Source organism: Mixophyes fleayi, chromosome 12 (genome assembly GCF_038048845.1).
Source record: "Mixophyes fleayi isolate aMixFle1 chromosome 12, aMixFle1.hap1, whole genome shotgun sequence".
Classification (NCBI taxonomy): Eukaryota; Metazoa; Chordata; class Amphibia; order Anura; family Limnodynastidae; genus Mixophyes; species Mixophyes fleayi.
This window is the reverse complement of record NC_134413.1, coordinates 33,938,948-33,962,671: the sequence shown is the minus strand read 5'-3', so window position 1 is coordinate 33,962,671 and position 23,724 is coordinate 33,938,948. Positions and strand designations below refer to the sequence as shown.

Genomic DNA, 23,724 nt, shown 5'->3' with positions numbered 1-23,724 from the left:
TAAAAAGAGAGAGAGACCAGAGAGAGAGACAAAAAGAGAGAGAGACAGAGAGAGAGACAAAAAGAGAGAGAGACAGAGAGAGAGACAAAAAGAGAGAGAGACAGAGAGAGACAAAAAGAGAGAGAGACGGAGAGAGAGACAAAAAGAGAGAGAGAGACAGAGAGAGAGACAAAAAGAGAGAGAGACAGAGAGAGAGACAAAAAGAGAGAGAGGACAGAGAGACAAAAAGAGAGAGAGACAAAAAAGAGAGAGAGACAGAGAGAGAGACAAAAAGAGAGAGAGAGAGAGAGAGAGAGAGACAGAGAGAGAGACAAAAGAGAGAGAGAGAGAGAGAGAGAGAGAGAGAGACAAAAAGAGAGAGAGACAGAGAGACAAAAAGAGAGAGAGACAAAAAGAGAGAGAGACAGAGAGAGAGACAAAAAGAGAGAGACACAGAGAGACAGAAAAGAGAGAGACAAAGAGAAAGAGAGAGAGACGAGACAAAGAGAAAGAGAGAGAGACGAGACAAAGGAGAAAGAGAGAGAGACGAGACAAAGAGAAAGAGAGAGAGACGAGACAAGAGAAAGAGAGAGAGACGAGACAAAGAGAAAGAGAGAGAGAGACAAAGACCACCGGCCTATGTGTCTGCTTTTTTTTTTTTTTATCTCAAAAGGTTTTTATTAAGTTTTTAGTAAAAGAATATAAAACAAACATGGCAGTTACTACAGAGTACAGTACATAATGTAGATCCAATAAATCAGACAGAACTGCCCATAAACAATCAAAAAAAATAACAAAAAACAATAACACAGGAAACATTCAAATACACATAAGACAAAGACATCAAGGAGGGAGACAGACAGGGGCTCATGAGTCGGAGACTGGCCATATTGAACCCAATCAACCATAAAAGCACATTTTGAAGGCAGGACATCTACCCTCCAGAGGGGTATACAGCATGGGAAAGTTAGGTGGCAGACACAGGTCTATACTCTGAAAAAATTTTGTACCATGTAAACCATTTAACCAGGGGCGAGGAAGCCCTTGAGGTATAGTTAAAGCCTATGGTCTCCATCTCATAGCTATGTTGAACTTTGCTGATGATTTTGGTAAGAGATGGAACCAAGGGGGGATTTCCAGCTTTGAGCTATTGCAGCTCTGGCTGAGATGAGTATGTGCCCAGCCACATAGTGGTTATGACGCTGAAGATGAGGATTATATAGGTGTAAAAGCACCATGGCCGGGGATGGGGATAAATCATCCTTAGTGACCTGGGTAATTAGCTGGAAAATTTCAACCCAAAGTGGTTGTAGCTTAGGGCAATTCCAAAAAACGTGTATAAGCGTACCAGTTTCCCCACAGTTTCTCCAACAGTACTTAGTTTCTGACGGCCGATGTGTCTGCTTTTTAAAAACAGACTTTGGAAGCTTACCCTGTTCTTCAAGGTGATGAATATTAAAGACCAAAAGCACTTGCCTTAACTAGGCTGTATAGGCTGTAGCTGAAGTGAGGGACAAACTTTCTTTGTCCGCTTCCCTATCTTCCCCAGAGGAAGAGAGGAGTCAAATTGAAGGATCCACCATCAACCCTCAGAAATGCTGCTAGATGATAGTCTGCTATTACAGTATAATAATTTTGTATTGTTTAATACTTTTGTATTTTATATTGTTTTATACTATTGTATTTTTTTGTCTAACCACAATCCACCAACCTGAAAGATTTGACAATTTCTTGATCAATTCACTCTGTTTCATAGACAGCATGGTTTTACTTCTTATAAGTGTGTCAGCAGCATCTGTCAATTCCTCAATCTCCTCTATGGCCTGAAAGTTATGGGAAAAGATTTAAATACAGAAATGTTTTCTGTTAAATATTACATCGGCTACCTGACATTTAAACAATGTTCAAGCTGACCTGTTTCAATATATAGCTCTTTGAAACCTTGGGAAGGTTGTGAAGGCCAAGAGCATTTTTTAATTCCTCAAAGAGATCCCTCATCTCATTTCTTCTCTTCCGCTCATTTGCTGTGTGGTTCCGACGATGAACAGAGGTGGAATTTCCCTCACCTACCATCAAAAAAATGTCATCTTCATTCACCTTTATAAAAAAAAATAAAAAATAAAACTATAATAAGACAGTTGATATAGTCTTGACTACTGAATAGTGAACAATATTTCTAATACTATAGTCACTTTAATTATAGCAATATGTTTAAAACATTCAAAATTGATCTCAGAGGCATTTTGATCCAAAAGAAATTAGTAGGATGAACTGTCAACCGTACTCGAAAAGCTAAACCAGTAAACCCTTAGACACCCTTTGCTTTCTGCACATCTGGCATTATAAAAATATGGGTTTTATGATGACGATTCCAATGAAGCATTAATGGTGTGATATATTATTAACCAGGTTGTTCAAATGAAAAGAGGACTTATGTACTTACGTTTAAATCCGTTTCTCTGATTCCGTCTGGGGGACACTGCTTACCATGGGGTTGTGGAGGGAGCTTGGGGGAGTTGGCACCTAACTAGTTAACTTTTAGTACTGCCGACAGACCCCTCCCCTCTACAATCCCCCTGCCCCCTCTTGTTCAGTTAATTAAAAAGCCCAAGGAGAAAAGGCCAGTCAAACAAGAGCACACAGAAGAAAAGCAGAAGGGAGGGATCGCAGTGTCCCCCAGACGGAATCAGAGAAACGGATTTAACGTAAGTACATAAAAAATTTTTCTCTTTCATCCAGTCCTGGGGGACACTGCTTACCATGGGGACGTTCTAAAGCAGCCCCCCTAAGGGTGGGACTACTCTGAAAACCCCGCTCGTAAAGCACTACGAGCGAAATTTGCATCCTTTCAGGCTGGCGTCCGTCGTGGCTATGATCCATGACCATGGAGCGAAGGACCTGCCCACTGTCATGTGGTCCTGAATCAAGCCACCACTGAAGCGATTCTCTCGTCCTCGGAGATAGAGAGATCCTCTGAAGATCCAAGCGTAGGTGGGATCTGACCATTTTGTCAATAGATCCCACTGAAAACATCGAGAATGGGATAGTCTCGAAGGAGGCCACCATCTTTCCCAGCAGCCGCATGCACAAGTGCATTGAGGGGCTGGGAGAAGACAAGACTTGAGTTGTTATGCTCTGAATCAAACTGATCTTCTCGACAGGAAGGAACACCCCTTTGCTGGCTGGTGTCCATAATGAGCCCTAGGAAAACCATGCGTTGACACGGAAACCATCTGGGATTTCTTTAAATTTATTAGCCATTCCCATGATCCTCGAGAACCGCCACAGGTGAGGGATCAAGTGATGACGTAAGCAATTTTCTGAGGAGGATTTGATGAGCAGGTCGTCCAAATAAGGCTCAACCTGAACTCCCTGAAGGTGAAGACATTGCTGCCATTACTGACATGATCTTCGTGAAAACCCTCGGCGCTGTTGAGAGGCCGAAGGGGAGGGCCCGAAACTGATAGTGGAAGGATCCCACCGAGAATCTTAGGAGGGACTGATGGTGGATCCAAATGGGAATGTGGAGGTATGCGTCTTTTATGTCTATGGACGCCATAAACTGATCCTTCTCTAAGCCGTTTATCACTGACCTTAGGGATTCCATCCGAAATTTGTCCATCCGTAAGTGCACATTAAGGCCCTTTAAGTTTAGGATGGGACGAAAAGAGCAGTCCGGCTTCTTGACCAGAAACAGGTTTGAATAAAACCCCTGTCCCTTCTGGTAATCTGGGACCCTGCAGATAACTCTTTGAGAAAGAAGAGCGGCGACACAATCCTGTATTGCCTGCCTTCTTGATGGATCTCGGGGGAGCGGAGTCATGAAGAAGCGATGTGGAACCGGAGCCATCAGGTCTATCCTGTACCCCTCTGATATATTGCCCCCAAATCCAAGGATCTTGGGAGGACGCTGCCCACTGTTCTTGAAACAAAGACAGACGTCCCCCCCACTGGCGCCCCTCTCCAGGAGAACAAAGTGGTCGTCAGGACGCAGGCTTCTCCTGGGTCTTGAAGGCCTGGCGCCTAGCTGCAAACGAGGATCTTCCCTTGGCAGAGGAGCCTCGAGAATTGGGCTGCCTGCCTCTAAAGGACTGTCCTCTAGGCAAGGAGGTCCCCCAAAAGGGCTGACGAAAGGAGCTGACCCGAGGGTTTCGGCTCCTGCTAGGGAATACCGGCAAGGAAGTGCTTTTGCCCCCCGTTGCCTGTGAGATAAGGGTATCCAATTCCGGGCCGAACAAACCTGCTGCAGAAAAAGCAATGGTTCCACAGACTTTTTGATTCCGCATCTCCTTCCCAGGATTTCAGCCATAACGTTCTTCTTGCTGAAATAGATGCAGCCTGAATAGAAGAGGATACAGCCGCTGTGTTCTGGGCTGCCTCATAAAGGTACCCCAATGCTTCCTTCAAATGCAAAGCCAAGGGAAGTAAATCAGAGTCCTGTAAGACCTCTGCCAGCTGGTCTGCCCATGCCTCCATGGCTCTAGCAACCCAAGCTGAAGCAAATGTGGGCCTAAAGGAAGAACCCGCAGCCACAAATATAGATTTCAGCTGGGATTCCACTCTGCGGTCATTGACGTCCTGCAGAGATGCAGAACCTGGAGCTGGGAATGAAGTGTGCTTGGCCAATCGGGCTATTGGAATATCCACTTTTGGAATACTCTCCCAGCGACCCACATCTTCCTCCTGCAATGGATACAAGGAAGAGAACCTTTTGGGAACCGAGAACCTCTCATCAGGCTGTTTCCAGGCTCCTTCTGCAATATCCTTAAGTTCTACGGAAGGGGGAAAATGAATAGCCTTTCTTTTGGCCTTCTTAAAGAGACTTCTGTCTCTAGGAGTAGGATCCTCCGGTTCTGGGAGGTCCAACGCCTGTCTCACTGCTAAAACCAAATCATTAATAAACTGGCTTTTAGAGCCCTCTTCCTGTCCCAAAAGCTGAACCTGGTCAGGGTCAGAATTAATTTCCCCCTCTTCCTCTGAAAACTCCTCAGAGTCTGAAAGGACCATAAGGGGATTATCAGATCTAGGCCTCCATCTTTTAGCAGGCGGAATGTTTTGGGATTCAAGTAACTGGTTTAGTTTATCCAAACCCTTTATAAATGCTGCAGACCATGCCGGTTCTGTGGGAACAGGGGCCTGGTCTGTATGTAAAGAGGAAGGTCCTGGTATAGACGTTCCAATAGAACCTGTGGCAACAGGGAGGCCCAACTGTGTACTAGTATTATTAGCCACCGAAGTTGCCACAGTAGAAAGCAATTGATTGGATTGAAAAACCATCTGTGCTAAAGAGGAAACCGACTGTGTCAGGGAGGCCACCCAGGCCGGTTCCTCCGTCAGTGGGGCTGAAATATGCTGGGTTTGCGCAGGGGGGACCCCTGCTTCGCAGACAGAGCAGGGCGCCAACGGGTCCTTCTGCCCACAAGGTAATTTTACACTACATTTAGAACATGTAAAATATTTTGCAATAGGGCCCTTTCCCTTATCTGTCATTTCTTAATAAAGGAAGGCACACCAAACACACAGACTTAAATTGTAAAATTTAGCCGAGTATAGAGAGAGATATAAATGTGTGGAGAGCATAGGCAAACCGAGGGGGAGTTTCCTAGTGCCTGGAATCCCCCCTCCAATCCTGGGGCATTGTATAATTGAGGTGGCTGGACCCTGCTCCTGCTTCACACAGCTCTGCTTGAAAAGGCAGAGCTGCATGCACCTAACAGTAGTATGCAGAGCATGCAGCATTGCCCATGCTTATTATGGAGATAGGAAGAGTTGGAGAGCGCCAAGCACTGTCTAAAATTATAGCCACGCCTCCATGCATGCTGGTCACGCCCACTGGCGGCGTGGTGTGGAAACCCCCCTCCACAAATCCTGCGTTTGCCCCTGGAGAGAATAGTGTAACAACAAATAATCAACTGATCGAGATATAAAAGTTGTACTTGTAATTATCTTAAAAACAAATAATACTTAAGCAAGTAGGAGAACTATAATATAACTCCTACTAGCCCACTTGTACACAGCAATACAGAATGTGTTTAAATAAATCAGATACTTAGCCCATAGGCCAAACAGGCCTATGGGCTAAGTATCCCGGGCTTCTCCTTGGCGCCAGAAGACTGGGATAAACCATCTCTCTCTGGAAGGAGGGGGGAGCTCTCTGTCTTAGCTCCCACCCTTCAGTAATGCTGTCTGTGTAGCTGATATCCTTCTTCCATAAAAAAAAAAACAAAAAAAAAAAAACGCTGCCCAACTCCACGAGCACCTAAAAAAAACTGGACAAGAGGGGGCAGGGGGATTGTAGAGGGGAGGGGTCTGTCGGCAGTACTAAAAGTTAACTAGTTAGGTGCCAACTCCCCCCACAAACCCATGGTAAGCAGTGTCCCCCAGACTGGATGAAAGAGAAATTAATGTTTTAAAGGTTGCCAAAAAGGTTTCTGAAAAAGGTAATATAGGTGGAAAGCAGTCTGTTTAATATATAGACTAATACACTGAGAAAAGGTGATAAAGTAAGGGAGAGTCCTTAAGTAAATATTTCCTTGCTATGAAAGACATGCCACGAAGACAAGCTGTTCATTCTGAGATCATAGACCACATATATATTGAAGTACATTACATGCATATAACCACATTCCACAATATTCTAAAACACAGTTGTAATCCTTCAAATAATTTCTTTCAGAATCAGATATAGCCACTTTTTTAAAACTGTACCTTGAAACCCTTCTTGCGTTCTTTAGAAAACTTAGCATGAACACCACAGCTACAAAAAGAGAAAGAAAATGTTCAATTATTTCAGACTCAAAAAAAGAAAAAGAAAAAAAAGAAAAAGAAAAAGAAATCGTGTCTACTGCACAATAGATCTTGCTTCATAATTACACTCCTAAAATGACAACATTAAGGTAAACGTGACCAAAATTAAGATACTCAACTAAATACAACTTGAACTTTTTGTCCACTTACTGATAAAATATTTTTCTTCAAGACCATTTGGAAAATACAGGAACAACACTTATCCTTTCTGCAGCTTTTAACTACTGTTATTACTAACGGAGACCAAATTGAAAAATAGGAGCGAGAAAATAAAAATTACAGGAGGAAACCAGATTCCTGAGTAAGAGAGTCTGTGTCCCCCAACAGGACTAGTCAATACCCTGTTTTAAAGCAGCATGTTAAACAAACATTAACATTTTCTGAATGTGGGGAAACGTCTTTAAGCTATTTGAATATGCCCAATTTTTATTAATAGAGTTTCATCTTTTTTCAGTTACTTATTTTCTTTGCCCTTTCATTGTTAATGTTCCATCTAGTTATAATATATGTAATGAAACCTGTACTATTCCAAGTCATTTTGGACTCTATACACTATTGCTACAGCAGAAAGTCTACATTCACATTTTTGTTTTGAAAATACAGAATAAAGCACAGCACTGTCACAGGACCTTCACTTTAGCTGTCAGGGTGTAGAATAGTACTGCACAGATGTTATCAAGAGAAATGGATTCTTACCTGTCTGTATTTAAAGTAATGGTAATAGCAGATGCCTTAAGTCGAGCTATATTAATCTTCTCAGAAAGTTCTTCCACAGTCTCAACGTCAACACATAGATCATCATCATCATCATCATCACTCTATATATTAAAAATAGATGTTACAAGAGGGGGTCAACAGGAGAGAAAAAGATCCTGCTTTTTAAAGAATGTCTAGGTAGGGGATAAGAAATTGGAGTAAAGATCTAACTCCTCTTGCTCTTTTCGTACTGAGGCAATCACCTCTGAGGTAACTAGGGGCCAAATAGCCTTCAATAGATCAAATATTTTTTCTGCTGTCTGAAGCAGTATAGTACAAAAAGCACCAACTCTATGGGCACTTACATAAAAAAAAGTTTTCATAGGAGATGGGGGAAGGGGGTAAAGAAGGGGAGCAGCTTTCACAACTTTGAAGAGAATCAAATTAAGCACCTGCTCCAACACAAACATTCTACACCAAAGTAGCAGTGTCCTCCAAGTGGGAGGAGAAAAAAAAATAAGTTACAGCGCGCACACACATACATATATCATTAAATAAAAACTCACATCATCTTCACTATGAGAATAGCATTCAATCAAATATTCATCTTTTTTTTTAATGTCAGGAATGTCTTTCTCGTCAGTAATAGGGACTTTGATTAATGGATCCACTGTGAGGCTTTCATCTTTCTCCTGGTTTATTGTAGATACAAAGTCCTCAGATCTTGCAGTGCTTTGTTCTAAGAGAGGTGATTTAATTACTTCAACACCAGGTTCCCTCAGTATCTGCTGCTCAGCCTCCGAATATACTATGGATTCTATTTGATTTGGGTCACATGCTAATCCAGGTTCAATTAAGCTAGTGTCCTCTTTTTTGAAAAGGGTGCTTTTATGTGCTGGGCTTTGGTCACCTTCAGTTATAGGGCTTTGGGCCCCCTTAGGTATCTGGCCCCACCTGACCCCTTTCTTTGTGACTTCTTGTAACAGTGCTTCATCAAAATCACTGGATTTATCTGCAACTTCAGCTTTTATCTGAGAAGGCACATTACTTCTCTGCTTATTTTGGGAATTCCCATTTCCATTCTTCTCTTTAGATTGAGTGATGCCCCCTAGCTCCACAAAATTGACAGATGCTTTAGGATTGTCTTCCACCTCAGCCTTTTTGTCAATTTTTACCATTTCTGAACAGGGCAGCCTTTCACATTTTATATGGTCCTCTTCAGCCAGTTTTTCACTTAAAGCAGATACTACCGGACTTAATAAATTGTCCAGTGGTTTAACTTCATTGTTTGACTCTTTCACAACTGCTGGCTTATCCATCATTAGTATAATGGCTTTAGAAGCAGAAATTTGCGGACTGCCACTTGGGGCAGTAGGTGGTGTAACATTTACTACAGGAATGCCTCCTGACTGGAGAGGTATCACATTAGATGTAACTACAGCATGTCCACCACTAGTGTAAGCTACAACTTTCGAAGGAGACCGAGAGACTTCACTGCTAGTTGTAGGCATGGCTGTTGTCGTTGTTAATGTACCAAACTGAGAAAGCATGGATGGATTTGATGGAACAATGGTAACCCCAGATTTAATTGGGCTGGTCTTTGAAACAGTGGCAATAGGTACAGCAGCTGGAGCAGCACTAATGGAAGTTGACGTAACAGAAGCAGAAGTAGGATCTAAAAATTCAGTTTTCATTGGAAGAGGAAGCCGGATACCCACAGTAGGACCTAAAAAACAGTGTGAAAACAAGAATTATCTACTTATGATTACTAGATGGAACTGCAAAGAAACAGACTACCTCTCAGTTTGAATTAGAAGCAAACAACTTTTTCTAAAGTTGTAACACTTCCTAACATTGTAGGTATAAACGGGGCGTGTACAAAAGTAGACATCTTTAAAGAAGTAATACAATTATGTGATGGTGGGTCACTCCTAATTATTTTCAGACACAATATTAAAACATAGAATTTGCTTAAAGATATATGGGTATAATTTAGTGCTGGGACTCTTGGCTAAATAAAGTAATGATTAAAGTCATGAAAATCATATAATTTTAGTGCACGAATTAAGCCCTATTGCGTTTCTTAAAATAGGACTTTTATACTTCCGCAAAATCCATTTCTCTTAGTCCACTGGGGAATACCAGGAAGGTTGGGGTACATTATAGGCAGATAAACTTGTATGCGCTTTAAAAAACTCCTCCCCCCTCTATACCCCTCTCCTGTTAGGCCTCAGTTTATGTTTAACCAAGCCCCACAGCAAAAGGAGACAAAGAAATGACAGAGAATAAGAAAAACAACTATCAAAACCGCCCAAGGATTTCTTGCCCTAGACCCTTGGTGGGCAGAACGCCCATCACACAGACTGCTTATCTGCAAACTTTGCTGCTGGATGCCTGGCATCCACGCTGCAAACCACCCCTCGGGCAGACGAGTGACCTGGCCTACTGACTGACCAGCCGTAGGAACGAAAAGAGCGAAACCTGGACACCCTGGACTTAGGAGCATTAACAAGAAGGAAATTGTTCATTCACCGTCGCCTGACTAATAATGGTGTCAAGCTCCGGCCCAAACAGAACACTCACCCAGAAAAAGAATATGCCTCACAAGCCTTCTTAGACTCCATATCAGCCCCACAGGATTTTAGCCAGAGAGTCCGACGGGCGGAGAAGGCAGAGGCAGATATTTGTGCCCCTATCAGTTGGGCATCTAAGGGCACCCCCCCCCCCCACAATAGTCCGTAGCCATGAGGATCTGTTCCACCAAAGAAAGCACTTCAGAACTCATTGCCGGCCCACAAACCCTTTGAAAGCTATCTGGACCAGATTTCCACACCCTTGCTCACCCAAGCCGATGTCAAGGCAGGCCTTAAAGAGGCAATCGCTGACGCTAAATATAGACTTAAGGACACCATCAACCTTGCGGTCTGCACCTTCCTTAAGAATGTAAACAGGGATTGTAGTGATCTTAGCCAACCACACAACAGGAGTCTCCACCCTTGGAGGCACATCTCAGTTAGCAAGAACCTCAGGGGGAAAAATATAACAGGACTGCAGTCTGCAGGAAAGCTGGTACTTCCGATCAGTCAACGACCAGGCCTCAACCAACAAACACCTCCAACTAAGAGGAAGTGGGAAAAAAAATAATAACTTTTTGATCGATGTGCAAACAGAGAAGACTCTGCAGTCTCAGGGACTGCTGCGTCTGGAATATCTAGTGTCTGGCACACAGCCTGTATGAAATCATCCACCCCCTGACAGTCAGAGGTAACTTCCTCCCCAAAAGTGGAGTCCTCCACATCTGACCCAATAACCACTTTGCTCTCCTCCTGGAAAAAAAAACCCCAGAATAGGACTCATTTGTCGGTTTGGGCGCCACACCCCACACCTGTCATTGCGTGAGGCTTAGTGGATCGCTCCATGGATGTGGCATTAATAAACAGGGAAAAGCCTCCAAGTCAATAAAAGGAAAATAAAGAAATAAATTTAAAAAAAGGGGCTGCCCACCAGACCCAACAAGTCCTACACGGCTGGGGCACTAAACTAAACTGAGGCCTAACAGGAGAGAGATATTAAAAGGGGTGGGGAAACTAGGGATCAAGTATTAAAGTTTTTTAAAAAGCCCACATGTCTACCTCCCTACACCATCATTTATTTATATAGCACCAGCAGATTCCGTAGCGCTTTACAATTGGGAACAAACAGTAATAAAACAATACTGCGTAATAAATACATACAGAGAGGTAAGAGGGCCCTGCTCGCAAGCTTACAATCTATGAGACAATAGTTTGATACACAAGGGTAAGTGCTACACAAGGGTAAGTGCTACATCTTATTAAATATATGTCCAGCTAGAATGCAAAGGTTACAAAGTATTTAGTGACTGTATGCGCAGTCACACAACTATGTTGGCCAGAGGGTTGTTGTTTTGTGTTAGCTGTGTAGAGGATGGCAATAAGGTAACCTAGGGAGATTAAGAGGGTGGTAGAAGAACATTATAAGCTTGTCTGAAAAGGTAGGTTGGCAGAGAATGCCTGAAGGTTTGAAGACTAGAGGAAAGTCTTGCGGTGCGAGGCAGTGAATCCCATAAAGTGGGTGCCGCCCAAAAAAAGCCCTGCAGCCAAGAATGTAAGGACGTGATGAGAGTGGAAGAGAGACGCAGATCTTGTGCAGCATGGAGGTGTCAAGTTGTGAGATATTCTGAGACAAGTGAGGAGATGTATGTTGGTGCAATTTAGTTGATGGCCTTGCATGCTAGTAGAATAACTTTATACTGGATTTGTTGAAATACAGGCAAACAATGTAGAGACTGACAGAGTGACTCAGCAGATGAAAAACGATTTGCAAGAAAAATCAATTTACTTTTTATCGTTCGACATGGTAAATATGTCCCGCACCTATGGAAACCTTTAGTTCCAGTGGGATGTAAATCTTGAGGATTGGCAAGTGAACTACGTACTATCTTTTAGGTTTGGTGCTCTTCTATAGATGAATCGAGGTTTAGATAGCAAAAGATTTTTCAAAACTGGGTCCCCCATTAACACCTTCCAATGTTTTCTGAAGATATTTTCGCATCTCTTATAGTCTATTAAATTGTGTAATAAAGGATAAAGGACTTTTATCTGTCTTATTCTTTTTGTGTGTCTTTGGTTGTAGTAGCTGGACCCTATCTATCTGCTTAGTCTTATTATGTGCTGCTTCAACAGATTCCTTAGAATATCCTTTCTGTATGAACTTCATCTTCAGAATGGATATTTGTTTTTCACATACAATTTCCTCAGTGCAATTCCTCTTTATACATATAAATTGCTCTACTGGGACTTCTCTAGCCACCTATGGTGATGGTGACTATTCCTACTGATGTAGGAATTACTAGCTGTCGGCTTGGTGTATGCTTTAGTGAAAAACGATTGGTAAGAAAAATCAATTTAGCCGCTGCGTGCAAAATAGACTGTAGGGGCTCGAGTCTGATTTTGGGAAGACCAGTAAGGAGGGAATTACAATAGTTGATGCGGGAGATGATGAGTGCATGAATTAACGTTTTTGCTTTGTCTTGTGTGAGATATGTACGTATTCTGGAAATGTTTTTTACATGTATTCAGCATGATGTATATATAGAGTTGATGTGGGGAACAAAGGATAGTTGCAAGTCAAGGATTACACGTAGGCAGCTTGCGGGGTGAGATTTATGGTCATGTTGTCAACAGAAATAGAAATGTCAGGCAGGAAGCCTCTATCTTTAAGTGGGAATATTAATTCTGGTTTTGAAAGATTGTGTTTGAGTTGGCGAGAGGACATCCAAGACAAAATGGCAGAAAGACAGTCAGTAACACGAGACAACACAGATGGTGAGAGATCAGGAGAGGACAGATAAAATTGTGTATCATCCGCATAGAGATGATACTGAAATCCAAAGGAGCTTACTAGTTTTCCAAGAGAAGTGGAGTAGATAGAGAATAGCAGAGGACCTAGGACTGAGCCTTGTGGTACTCCAACTGATAAAGGAAGAAGAGTGGAGGTTGTTCCAGAAAAGTTAACACTGAAAGAGCGATTAGATAGGTAGGATGAGAACCAGGATAGGACAGTGTCTTGAAGACCTAGGGATTGTAGCATCTGTATGAGGAGAGAGTGGTCAACAGTGTCGAATTTAGAAATTGGGGAAAGAGGGTGTTGCAGAGAGGTGGAAAACTGTTCATAATAGAGCTAATATTCCTGCGGGTATGAGGAGGCTTGGAAGAGTTAGGCAGCGGGGAGGTTAAAGAATGAGGAGTGAGCGGGTAACTAATTAGGTGATGATCCGAGAGGGGGAAAGGAGTGTTAAGGAAATTAGAAACGGAGCATAGTCTAGAGAAAACAAGATCAAGACAATGGCATCCCAATGAGTAGAGGATTCAATCCACTGGGAGAGGTCAAGTGAGGAGGTTAGAGAGAACAGTTTTGGAGCAGCGTTGGAACGTGAATTAGCAATAGGGATGTTGAAATCATCCATGATGATGGTTGGAATGTCAGAAGATAAGAAGTGAGGGAGCTATGCAGAGAAATGTTTAAGAAATTGTTGGTGGAGTCCAGGGGGGGCGATAGATCACAGCGATTCGCATAAAGCATGGATTAAAAATCTCAACAGTATGTACTTCAAAAGATGTGTACGTGAGTGATGGGACATTTGGTAGAACTGTGAATGTGCACTATGGGGAGAGAAGTAGTCCAAGCCCACCTCCTTTTCTGCCCCCAGGTCTGCGGGTGTGGGTGTAATGGAAGCCACCATGTGAAAGGGCTGCAGGTCAGGCAGTGTCTGATTGTGTGAGCCATTCTTCTGTTACTGCCATAAGGTTGAGATTGTTTGAGAGGAAGAGGTCGTGTATGAAGGTAAGTTTGTTACAAACAGACCGTGCATTCCAAAGGGTGCATTTAAAGAACTTTGGAAGAAAGGGGAGACATGTTATGTGTTTGAGGTTTGCTGGATTTCGGTAGCATTCAGATACATGTGTGTGGGAGAAGTGTGGGGGATGTGGATTAGGTGATATATCCCCAGCTAATAGAAGCAGGGAGAAACAAAGATAGGAAAGAAGATTGTAAGATGTGTGTCCTTTTAGTTTCTGGCGACAGGGTGGGGCGGTTATAACTAATGAATTTAAATAGGACAACAGTTAATGAGTTAACTAGAGGTGAGTGAAGTAAGGAACGAGCAATGAGGACAGAGGTGTGTGTTGCGGGAAGGGTGAAGAAGGATATAGTTCTAAAGATAATGCCATGAATATAAAGTAAGAAAAATAATTTGGCAAACATTGGTATCTAAAAGGAAAATAGCAGCAAATACAGTAATTAAAAAGATTTACCTAGGTGTAATGTCCTGTGCAATCAGAAGTAGCAGAGTAAAAACTGCAGCAGATGTAGGTTAGTTCTAGATATCTTCAATTGTTGTTCAATGTTTGTTCTACTTGTCTAATGTCTTGCTTAACTGTATTTTCTAAACACTTTGTGAGAAAACCACTGTGTAGAAAACACACGTCTGCCCCCACGTAAGTCTCCACCAGACTAAATGGTAAATTATAGTGAGGCGGATTTCAAAACAAGGTACATCTGTGCTAATTAGACAGCTGATAAGAGGAGAGGGGGGGGGGGGGGGGCGGACTATTTGGCTTACTCAGGCTATTTGAGAGCCAGACCAGAGTCATAAAATTGGTTCAATGAGCAGCAACTAAACACAGGTTAAGCAACTAACAAAGTCCTATTAAATACTTTTAAAACAAATACAGGCACAGTTGCAGAGATGAGAATAAGAGAGGATGAGATAAGATGAGATGTTAAGTTCTTGTACATACTTTTTTTACCTGATGACTGCAACAAATGCAGGAGAAAATAGGATGCTACTAATAAAACAGGTAACTAGACAAGTTTAAAATTAAAGCTAGTGGTGATATGACCGCTGTCTGTGCCAGTTCAAGAGAAAGTGAAAGAAGCATCAATAAAGCATATTAGGAGCTGTTTATACATAGTTTACATTCCTGGTACCTGGTTTACGGATGACAACTTGCTGGCTGCTTGGCTGAAAGTTTCCGGTTTGAACTTGTTGCAATGGCACAAGCTGGATAATCTGTCCATTAGGGTGTCTAAATAAGTTAGCTCCATTAGGACTCTTAATAGGCTGTAAGACCACCTTCTGCCCAGGAGATGTCTGCACACACTGTACTGGACGAAAAGGAGAACCACTGGGCACTGGTATTAGGAGCAGTCGAGGGCCCAATCGTTTTTCGAAACCTGGGCTCACGCTTGAGGGTCTTTGTGTTGGTACAGAAGGTGGAGTAACTAATATTAAACAGAAAAACATTAGCTGTATATGTACTCCAAAACATAAATGTTATATACAATAGCAAGCATTTTAAGACATTGAGAGATAATTAAATGGATGCACATAATCATGTTTTACTCCCTTTAGTGCAAAGTAGAAGGCCATCTATAATGAATTTTTATAATGACAAGATGATGCTGCTAGCTCTGAATATGGGCATTATTTGTTATATGTGCATCATACCACTCATTGATAGATGGTATGTAGTGGTGAATACAATGCATCTCACCTAGAGGCGATACACATTAGAAATACGTTAACAAAACTAAATGGCTTCGGCAATGTAAATGTAAACATCACTCCTAGCCCTAGGAGATTTATTGGTGTTCACTGGAAGACCTTCTATAAAATGAGTTCTCTAGATTTACGCAATATAAAAAATAATTATAAAATATCACAAATCTACAATTGCAAAATGTGTGATATTTCGGCAGCCCCCAGCTGATCACATCATTTAACACCATTGCCCATAGAGCCTAAAGCAGCAAGATTCACAGCACTTAATAGGATTGTCCTTTGATTGCCTTTTTGCAAGGACACCTGCTGTTTGATTCTTCCAAAGAAGATAAATGACTTAAATTATATAAGCAAAATAAAAATACAAATTATGTTTTGGTGACCAAAATATTTGATTTCACTTGGTCAGACCTGATGAAAGGGTTGAGAAAGGTTTAAGGTGTTTTGTCTTAAGTCAGAAAGTGACTCAAACATACTCAGGTTTTACATAATCTAAAAGACACTCCACTTTCTGGATGGTTGTAATGGATTAATTAGTTAAAAGAAATTGGACCAGAAAATGGTCTCAAAACAAATCTCTCAGGCAGAATTAAAAAATTAAAATCTCACCAGTTTTCAAAGTCATTGGGGGTGCAATATTTGTTCCAGCCAGAGGAGCAACAGATCCATGTGTTTTGACATCAGTTGAAGTTACCAAGCTTTTTGCAACTGCAGTAGCAATGCTTTTATCAGTACCAGAATTCATGGAAAGGGTGAAAGTTGATGTAGGTAATGTAGGAGTTATAGCTTTAACTAAAGTTGAAGGCAGTATGGATGATGTTGACATAGATTTTTTAGTAGAAGGACCAGATGTTAAGGTCATTGTGTGGATGGCTTCATTGGATGCTGATGATACAAATACTGCTTGGTTGGAGAAAGAGGAGTCTTTTGTTACCAGCTTTGTTCCAGGTATTAAGGTTGGATTTGAAGAGGCAGCTTGATTTCCGATTGGTGAAATAGTGCCTAAACCAACTGAAGAGAGTGATGGAGGAGAAAAAGATGTCATGTTCACAGCAGAAGAGTAGGCAACCACTGGTGCTTGCTTTCCCGATGCTACTGGAGAAGTGACAAATAACCGAGTAGATTGAGTGGTCAGTTTTGGCGATCCAGGTATGGTGGGTTTGGGAGAGGAGACCCCAGGACTTTTCTGATCGAGAGTTCCAACTTCATCTTTGACAAATTGAGTGAGCTGAGTGGTGGACGTGGACTGTGCAGCTGCAAAGTAGAAAATCTGTAGGTCAGCAACTCCTAACCAACACTGGTCTTTAATATTGGCATAGATGCATGTTAGGGCAAACCAGATAATATGACTACCAGCTATTCTATTTAACTAATCCCATGCATAAATTACCACTACATTATCAAAACTAAAATCTACGCTAAATAAGTGTATTTTTATACTGACAATAAATCCGTTTCTGATTCCATCTGGGGGACACTGCCACCATGGGTTTGTATGAGGAGGACCAGAAGTTGACACTTAAATAGTTAACTGTAATCTGTTGACAGGATTCCTCCCCTCTACAACCCCCTGTAATTAAAAAGCCCCAAGGAAGGGGAACAAAACAAGCAACCAACAGCAGAAGAACAAAAGGGATGGAATCAGAGAAACGGATTTATTGTAAGTATAAAAAACCTCTTTTCTATTTCATCCAATCTGGGGGATACTGCTACCATAGAGACCTTCTAAAATAGCTCCTTAAGGGATTGTACTCCCTGACAATTGGACATGCAAAATACTGTACCCAAAACTTGCGTCAAGAGATGCAAAAACATCAAACCGATAAAAAACTAGGTAAAATGTGTGGACAGAGGACAGACGGCGGCCTAGCAGAGCTGATCCATCAAAACCCCTTTGTGTCCAGCCCAGGGGGCACCCACAGAGTGGTGGAAGGTGCGATAATACGACTGGGCACAGGTCGATCTCACATAGGGATGCCCGATAGTGGACTTATACAATGCGTGGAATACCATGCGTTGGCAAGTAGTTTTGAAAGTTGATAATCCAACTGTGTTTGTCCAGCACCAAGATGGTGAGAGAGAGAAGCTGTTTTAAGAGTAGATCCGAATACACCTTGATCAGGAAATCATCCAGGTAACGGACCATAATTATATTATTTGGAATATGATCTTCATCAAAATGGTTATATTTATATGTTTTTTGTAATATCGGCTGTTACCAAGGACAGTAAAAATATATTTAGAATTTGTGTGCTTGTTGTTTTTAATATAACGCTCTGGTGCACGTTTGTGAATTGTGTATCATCTGCTGTTTATAATGAGATGGATTGAATGATAGGATTTAGACTCACCTGCCCTATTTAAGGAAGGACTGAACAGAGAGCTTTACTATCCTTGAAAAAGTCATTACAGACGAAACGTGTCAGTCAATTACTCTATATTCGTTGCTGAGACCGCCAATATATATGTCCTAGGATTAGAAACAATTTATGCAGAATACTGTGTATATATATGTTCCTCCAATTGCATCTGTGGCGATATACAAATCTGACAGCACTGCTGTGATTGGGGAGTGAAAAAGTGTACTCTCTCATTCCTACAAGCAAGTTCCAAGACGGCTGCTGTCTCGAAGCACCTGGACAGAGACCTGCACGATTTGACTCAGCTCAATACCATCATACTTAGAGAGTGTCGCTCTGTACGGAACCTTTTACCCCATGAGGTTGCTTTCTATAAACACTTGATATAGGAAGATACAGCCAGACTCCGCTAAGTATTTTCAATCATCTTAATTTGTTGCAATTACTGTAATTTCCAGGAGCATCATTCAGTTACTATTTCTATCTCAGACTGCTACATGCTTACCAGGACATAATACGGACTCTCCCGGTCTCCATATGGATGCTGCATATCAGTTTTTATTATGATTATGTTTTTGATTCTGATAATATTTCTTTTTAACTGTGATTTATTCAATATACCCTATTAAACTTTTTAGTATTTATTTGTCTTTGGTGTGGCCGACTATTCTGTATCCTACCGTGGTATGAATTGTTGTTTTTAAATTAACCCCCTAATACTAACAATCAGCACTGCTACTGTGTTTCCATTTGTTAGGTAATGGACGATGCGTACCCCCAGGGTAGGCAACCAAGCGGCCATAACCGCCATGATCCTTGTGAAGACCTGTGGCGCCGTGGAGAGACTAAACGGATGCACCAGGAACTGAAAGTGGTAGTCCCCACTGAAAACCTGAGGAGGGACTGATGACCCTCCCAGATTAACACGTAAAGTGAAGAATCTCGGATGTCAATGGAGGGAAAGAACTGGTCCGGCTCCAACCTGTTGATTACTGATCTTATCGATTCCATTTGGAATGTGTCTCCTCGGAGATGCAGGTGGAGGGCCCTGAGATTCAGGATCAGACGAAAGGATCTGTCTGGCTTGGAGACCAGAAAGAGGTTGGAGTAGAACCCCAACCTTACGGAAACCGGCAGATTATTCCTGCCGAAATAAGTGAAGTGACTGCCTGGAGCATTGCTGATTTTTTCACTGTGTCTGGTGGAAGAGAAAAGGCAAAGAAGCTTTTGGGGCCCGATCCCAAATATCGATCATGTAACCCCTTGGTATGATCACCAAGATCCAGCGATGCGGGGAGGAATCAGCCCATTGGTTTTGGTTTCCGTACCCCCCAGTCTCGCAGCCTGCAGGCTCATCAGGAAGCTTGGACACTGGACACTTCGCAGAAAAGGAGGATCTCACTGGGAGTGACCCCTGGCTGCAAAGGGTCTACACCTCTGGAAGGCTGAATCCTGGTGAACACACCACCCCAAAAGAGCTGTAGAAAGTCTCAAAACCCAGGGACCCGGGGTTTGGGGGCATTCACCAGAAGGAATGTGTTTTTGCCTCCTGTGGCCTGACTGATCATGTTATTCAATTCTGGGCCAAAGATGAGTTAACCCAAATAAGGAAGAGCTTCGGGAACTTTTTTCACTCAGCATCTGCGTCCCAGGAGCGCATTCAGAGAGTCCTTTCTGGCCGTAAGCACCGATGCCGAGACAGAAGAAGAAACAGACGCCCCGTTTTGAGCAGTCTCAAAGATAACCAGAAGTCTCTTTTAAATGCAGAGCCAGGGGAAGTACTTCAGAGTTCTGAAAACCATCTGCCAGCTGGTTGGACCTGGATTCCATAGCCCTTGCTTCCCATGCTGAGGACAGCATCAGGCGAAACGAAGAACCCGCTGCCACATAAATGGACTTCAGGAAACCCTCAACTTTACCTGGTTCAGCGGCCCCTAAGAACGGTACTGACTGCAAAGAAGTGTAGTATGGTGGGCCAACCTTGCTACTGGTGTATCCACCTTAGACACCTATTCCCAGTAGGCCATCTCATCAACTGGCAATGGGTCACAACCAGGGAACCTACTAGGGATGCAGAATCTTCGATCCAGTTGTTTTCAGGCTGATTCTACTAGATCCGCAAGTTGTGAAGATGGTGAAAACACCAGTAATACTGCAAATCCAATTTATGAAAGTGTCACGAGCCGCGGCGGTACTCACAGCCGCCGCGGCTCGCTTCTCATGCGCCCCAGCCGTCACCTTGACGACCGGGACGTCATTTCCTCTTCCTGTCCGGCCGTTACCAGGGCAACGGCCAGACGCTAGTACACTAGCGCTGCGTCCTGGCGGTGCTGGTAGCCGGGCGCATGCGCATAGCAGGCAGCCTGTGGGCTGATTAGGCTTATTAACAGGCATTAGCCTGCAACTGTGTAGGTCAGGGGCAAGCCCTGATTGACCCTGCTGGATACTAGTAAATTAGCCTGCAGGAGTGTGTTCAACTGCTGATTGGTCTGTGTCTGTACTTAAGGCAATGAGGTCTGCTGCCTCATTGCCGGTTATAGCTTCTGTGCTCCAGTCTGCTGACCTGCTTGTTCCAGTCCCTGTATCCTGTATCTACGTTTGACTTCCCGTGTATGACCCTTGGCTTCGTATTGGACTTTCGCTTGTGTTTCCTGTGACCCTGATCCTTGGCTTGTTTACCCGTTCTGCTACTTTGCCTGTGACCTCTGACCTCAGCTTGTTCATCATTACTGTTACCTGCTGCCGGCCTTTGACCAAACTCTGCGTGGACCTGACTCTTCTTGCCTGGGTTCTCCCCAGCCGGTACACACTTCACGACCCTCTGTCAGTCTGCAGCCCAGTCTGTCCCCACCATCAGGGGCTCCAGTGAACACCTGACTGGCAGAGTAGACTCCGGGTTGTGTTGTGCCGGCTGGAGGGGTTCCTAACAGAAAGTAGGAAAAAAGAAAAATCACACAGAGCTCATTGCTAGCTGGTGGCAGGTCTGTAGTCTGCTATTGAAAAGAAGACTCTTGTGATATATAATTAATTTGCTACCGATATCACACACTGTGTAATAACTTTGAAATATGAATATATACAGTGATATATATACAGTTTACAACAGTAGACAATAATACAAGAATTCAACAATGTACTTAGCCCTCTAGGATAGTCAATGTAGTCAGGAGCAGAGAAGCCTGTCAGCAAGTATAACAGCAGAACACACTCCTTAATAATCCTCTCAGGGTTGTACTGCTGACAAAGTAGTTTGCTTTCCTGCCTTAAGAATGTACCAAGTACACTGATGAGCGGAATGGGGGCGACACTATGTTCAGGCATCCTTCTCCCCCTACTGCTGTGCCGTTTGTGGCTTCCAGTCATACCGTGTGAGTTGACTTATTACTGTAAGCCAGCAACATGGCTTTTCTCCTTGCCGCTTTAATGCCTTTGCATCATTCCATGGCAAGATAATCTGAGGTCCCCTGTCTTATTTTGAGAGGGGGATTTGATATGGCGGGCGCCATGTTGGAATCTAAGCTGAAGCCGCTGTCATCACTTAAAAAGAAGAGGCAGCCACGTAGAGCTGGCTGACTGCAGATCAGTCAGTGTAAACACTAACAGGCACCCCAGTACTGTACTCAGTGTATACGCACACAGACCTAACTAAAGTAAAGAAAAATTGTGAAATAAAAGAAGATAAAACTAAACTGTTAAAAGAGAAAAAAAAACAGTACAGAGCAGAGAAAAATAAGCCCGACTCCATGGGCACTTAAAAAAAAAAAAAAGGGAGCTACAGGGGTTTGCAGAGGGAAAGAGTCCTGTCAACAGGTTACATTAAACAATTAGTTAACTATTTAAATGCCAATTCCTAGTCCTCTCATACACCCCATCGTGGCAGTGACCCCAGATTGGATGGAAGAGAAAAAAAAAGTTTGTTGCGAAATACAAAATGTATCAGTTTTACTAATCAGAGGTTCAAATTTGATATCTACAAGAACACTTGCTGCCTCTCCCTTGTGAAAGGTACCTCAGTTTATTTATAATGATAAAGGCCACAGGCGGTTTATAAAAAGTTATGACCTAAAATAAAGTGCAAATATTTGTTGCTTAGCTCAGAATATATTTTACTGCTTAGACAATTTTAAATACATTAAAAGAAACATTTGACACAAAACAGTGAAAGAACAAGCACCAAATATATGTTTCATCCGCACGATGAGTCGAGAAAGAAAATCTAAGGCAAGGTCATCACTGAAAACTTTTTCTTGGGAGGCAGGGTGATCCAATACTAAAGCTTTATTTAACCCAACTCTTATTTTCGCTCTGCTAATCAAAACGAAGGATTCCTATGACAGTGGTGCCCAAAGCCGGGACATGTAGTCAATACAGTAGAAATGGAGCTATTCGAAAATAAGAAACATGTCTGAAACCGGGTAGGTCTTACTGCACAGACATTACAGGGCCCTATGTCAGTGCAGACAGACACATTGGGGCGTCCCAAAGTTATTAAAAAAGAAATGGGTGGAAAGACAAACAAAAAAACATTTTTAAAAATTAACCAGAAAAAAAAAAGAGCCAACAAAGAATGAGGAATAATGGTCTGCAAAACGTATTGAATACATGAAGAGGTCATAAAAGTGAGGCCTAAAACTACTAATATGGCAGGTCCAAGATGCAGAACCTGCATGCAAAAAAAGAGCTCCACGCTGCTGTTCAGAACAGTTGTATGAAAAATTGATAATGAGCATCACCCATCTGGCAAATTAATTTACACACCCTATGAAAAAACAACCATGAAGGAGGGTCTCTGTATATGGCACATAGACCAAGAACGGGCTCTGTGCTTCTAAGGTATGTTCTAAGGTATTCCCGTTCATTGGTGAGGATAAAACAACGGAAATGACAATTTTCTTACTATTGTTGGAATTCACTACTTTGGATGATATTGAGGGAACAGAGCATAGCCCTGCCTTATTTGCTAGAAAATTCTAATATGGTTCCTAACAGGACAATACTCCCAATTTATAAATCTGCCATGCAGAGAAGATGGCTAGTTTTGGTTACTGTAAATGGTGAAAGATGGTCATGGTTCCCAAAAGTTGTCTTAAGAATTCCATGAAGACTTGTTAATGTTTCATGTCTCGCCTTACACGCTCCTCATTCCAACCATACCACACCTCCTGCAAACGCACAGAAAAGCAGACACCAATGGCTGCTATATTATTGCAGGATCTTGCAGTACCCACATTGACTTTCCGCACCAATTGTTAGTCCACTATCTTATATATCAATGGTTACTCACACCTCCTAGTTTGGTCAGGGCAATCTTTTCCTTCTGTTTCTTGTCATTGTACGTAATTTGTTTGCACAGGGTGCTCCATAAGTGTGGAAACGCCCTTTTAAAACGGAAATAAGTAAGGAAATATTAATCCAGTGTCTACACATATGGTCTGGGTGTGGTGGAAAACTTTTTGGGGTTTGTGGCCAGTATGGCGGCCATCTTTATGGAAACTCTTATTTGTATACGTTTTTAAAAGCGTGTTTCCACACTTATGGACCACCCAGTATTATTATCTCAACAATGTGCAGCTTTGCATAATATGTTGAAGCAGTAGCCGACAAAACATGATGACAAGATCTAAGTATCATGAGTGTCTCTGCCACATTGGTGCGACCAGGATAGCATGAACAATTTATATTTTGAGATTGCATATGACTCACAGAAGAAATTAAGTCACTGGAAAAAGATAAACCACAGAAACCACCAGGGAATAACCAAGGTGTTCACAAATGTGGCATGTGGTTCCCTGCCCAAGC

General features: G+C 42.4%; 2 protein-coding genes across 4 annotated transcripts in view; both read right to left on the bottom strand.

Annotated features, from left to right (window-relative positions):
* Positions 1-1,649: 1,649 nt before the first annotated feature.
* On the bottom strand, positions 1,650-7,952 carry LOC142108999 (MAX gene-associated protein-like). Its single transcript, XM_075192981.1, has 5 exons — positions 7,935-7,952; positions 7,483-7,604; positions 6,688-6,736; positions 1,894-2,076; positions 1,650-1,802 (listed from the first exon to the last, which is right to left on the bottom strand). Exons 1-5 carry the CDS (start codon positions 7,950-7,952, stop codon positions 1,650-1,652), a joined length of 525 nt encoding a protein of 174 aa, XP_075049082.1.
* MGA (MAX dimerization protein MGA) overlaps positions 7,845-23,724 on the bottom strand; it is a 70,767-nt gene continuing 54,887 nt past the window's right edge. For 2 of the 3 annotated variants that reach the window (XM_075192865.1, XM_075192866.1), the window contains exons 15-17: positions 16,175-16,819; positions 14,992-15,285; positions 7,846-9,208 (exon numbers count right to left, since the gene is read on the bottom strand). In XM_075192865.1, coding sequence (XP_075048966.1) covers positions 8,004-9,208; positions 14,992-15,285; positions 16,175-16,819 — 2,144 coding nt within the window. In that variant the 3' untranslated portion in view covers positions 7,846-8,003. Of the gene's footprint in view, positions 9,209-14,991; positions 15,286-16,174; positions 16,820-23,724 lie in introns of all 3 variants that reach the window. The other variant, XM_075192867.1, reaches the window with a different exon arrangement.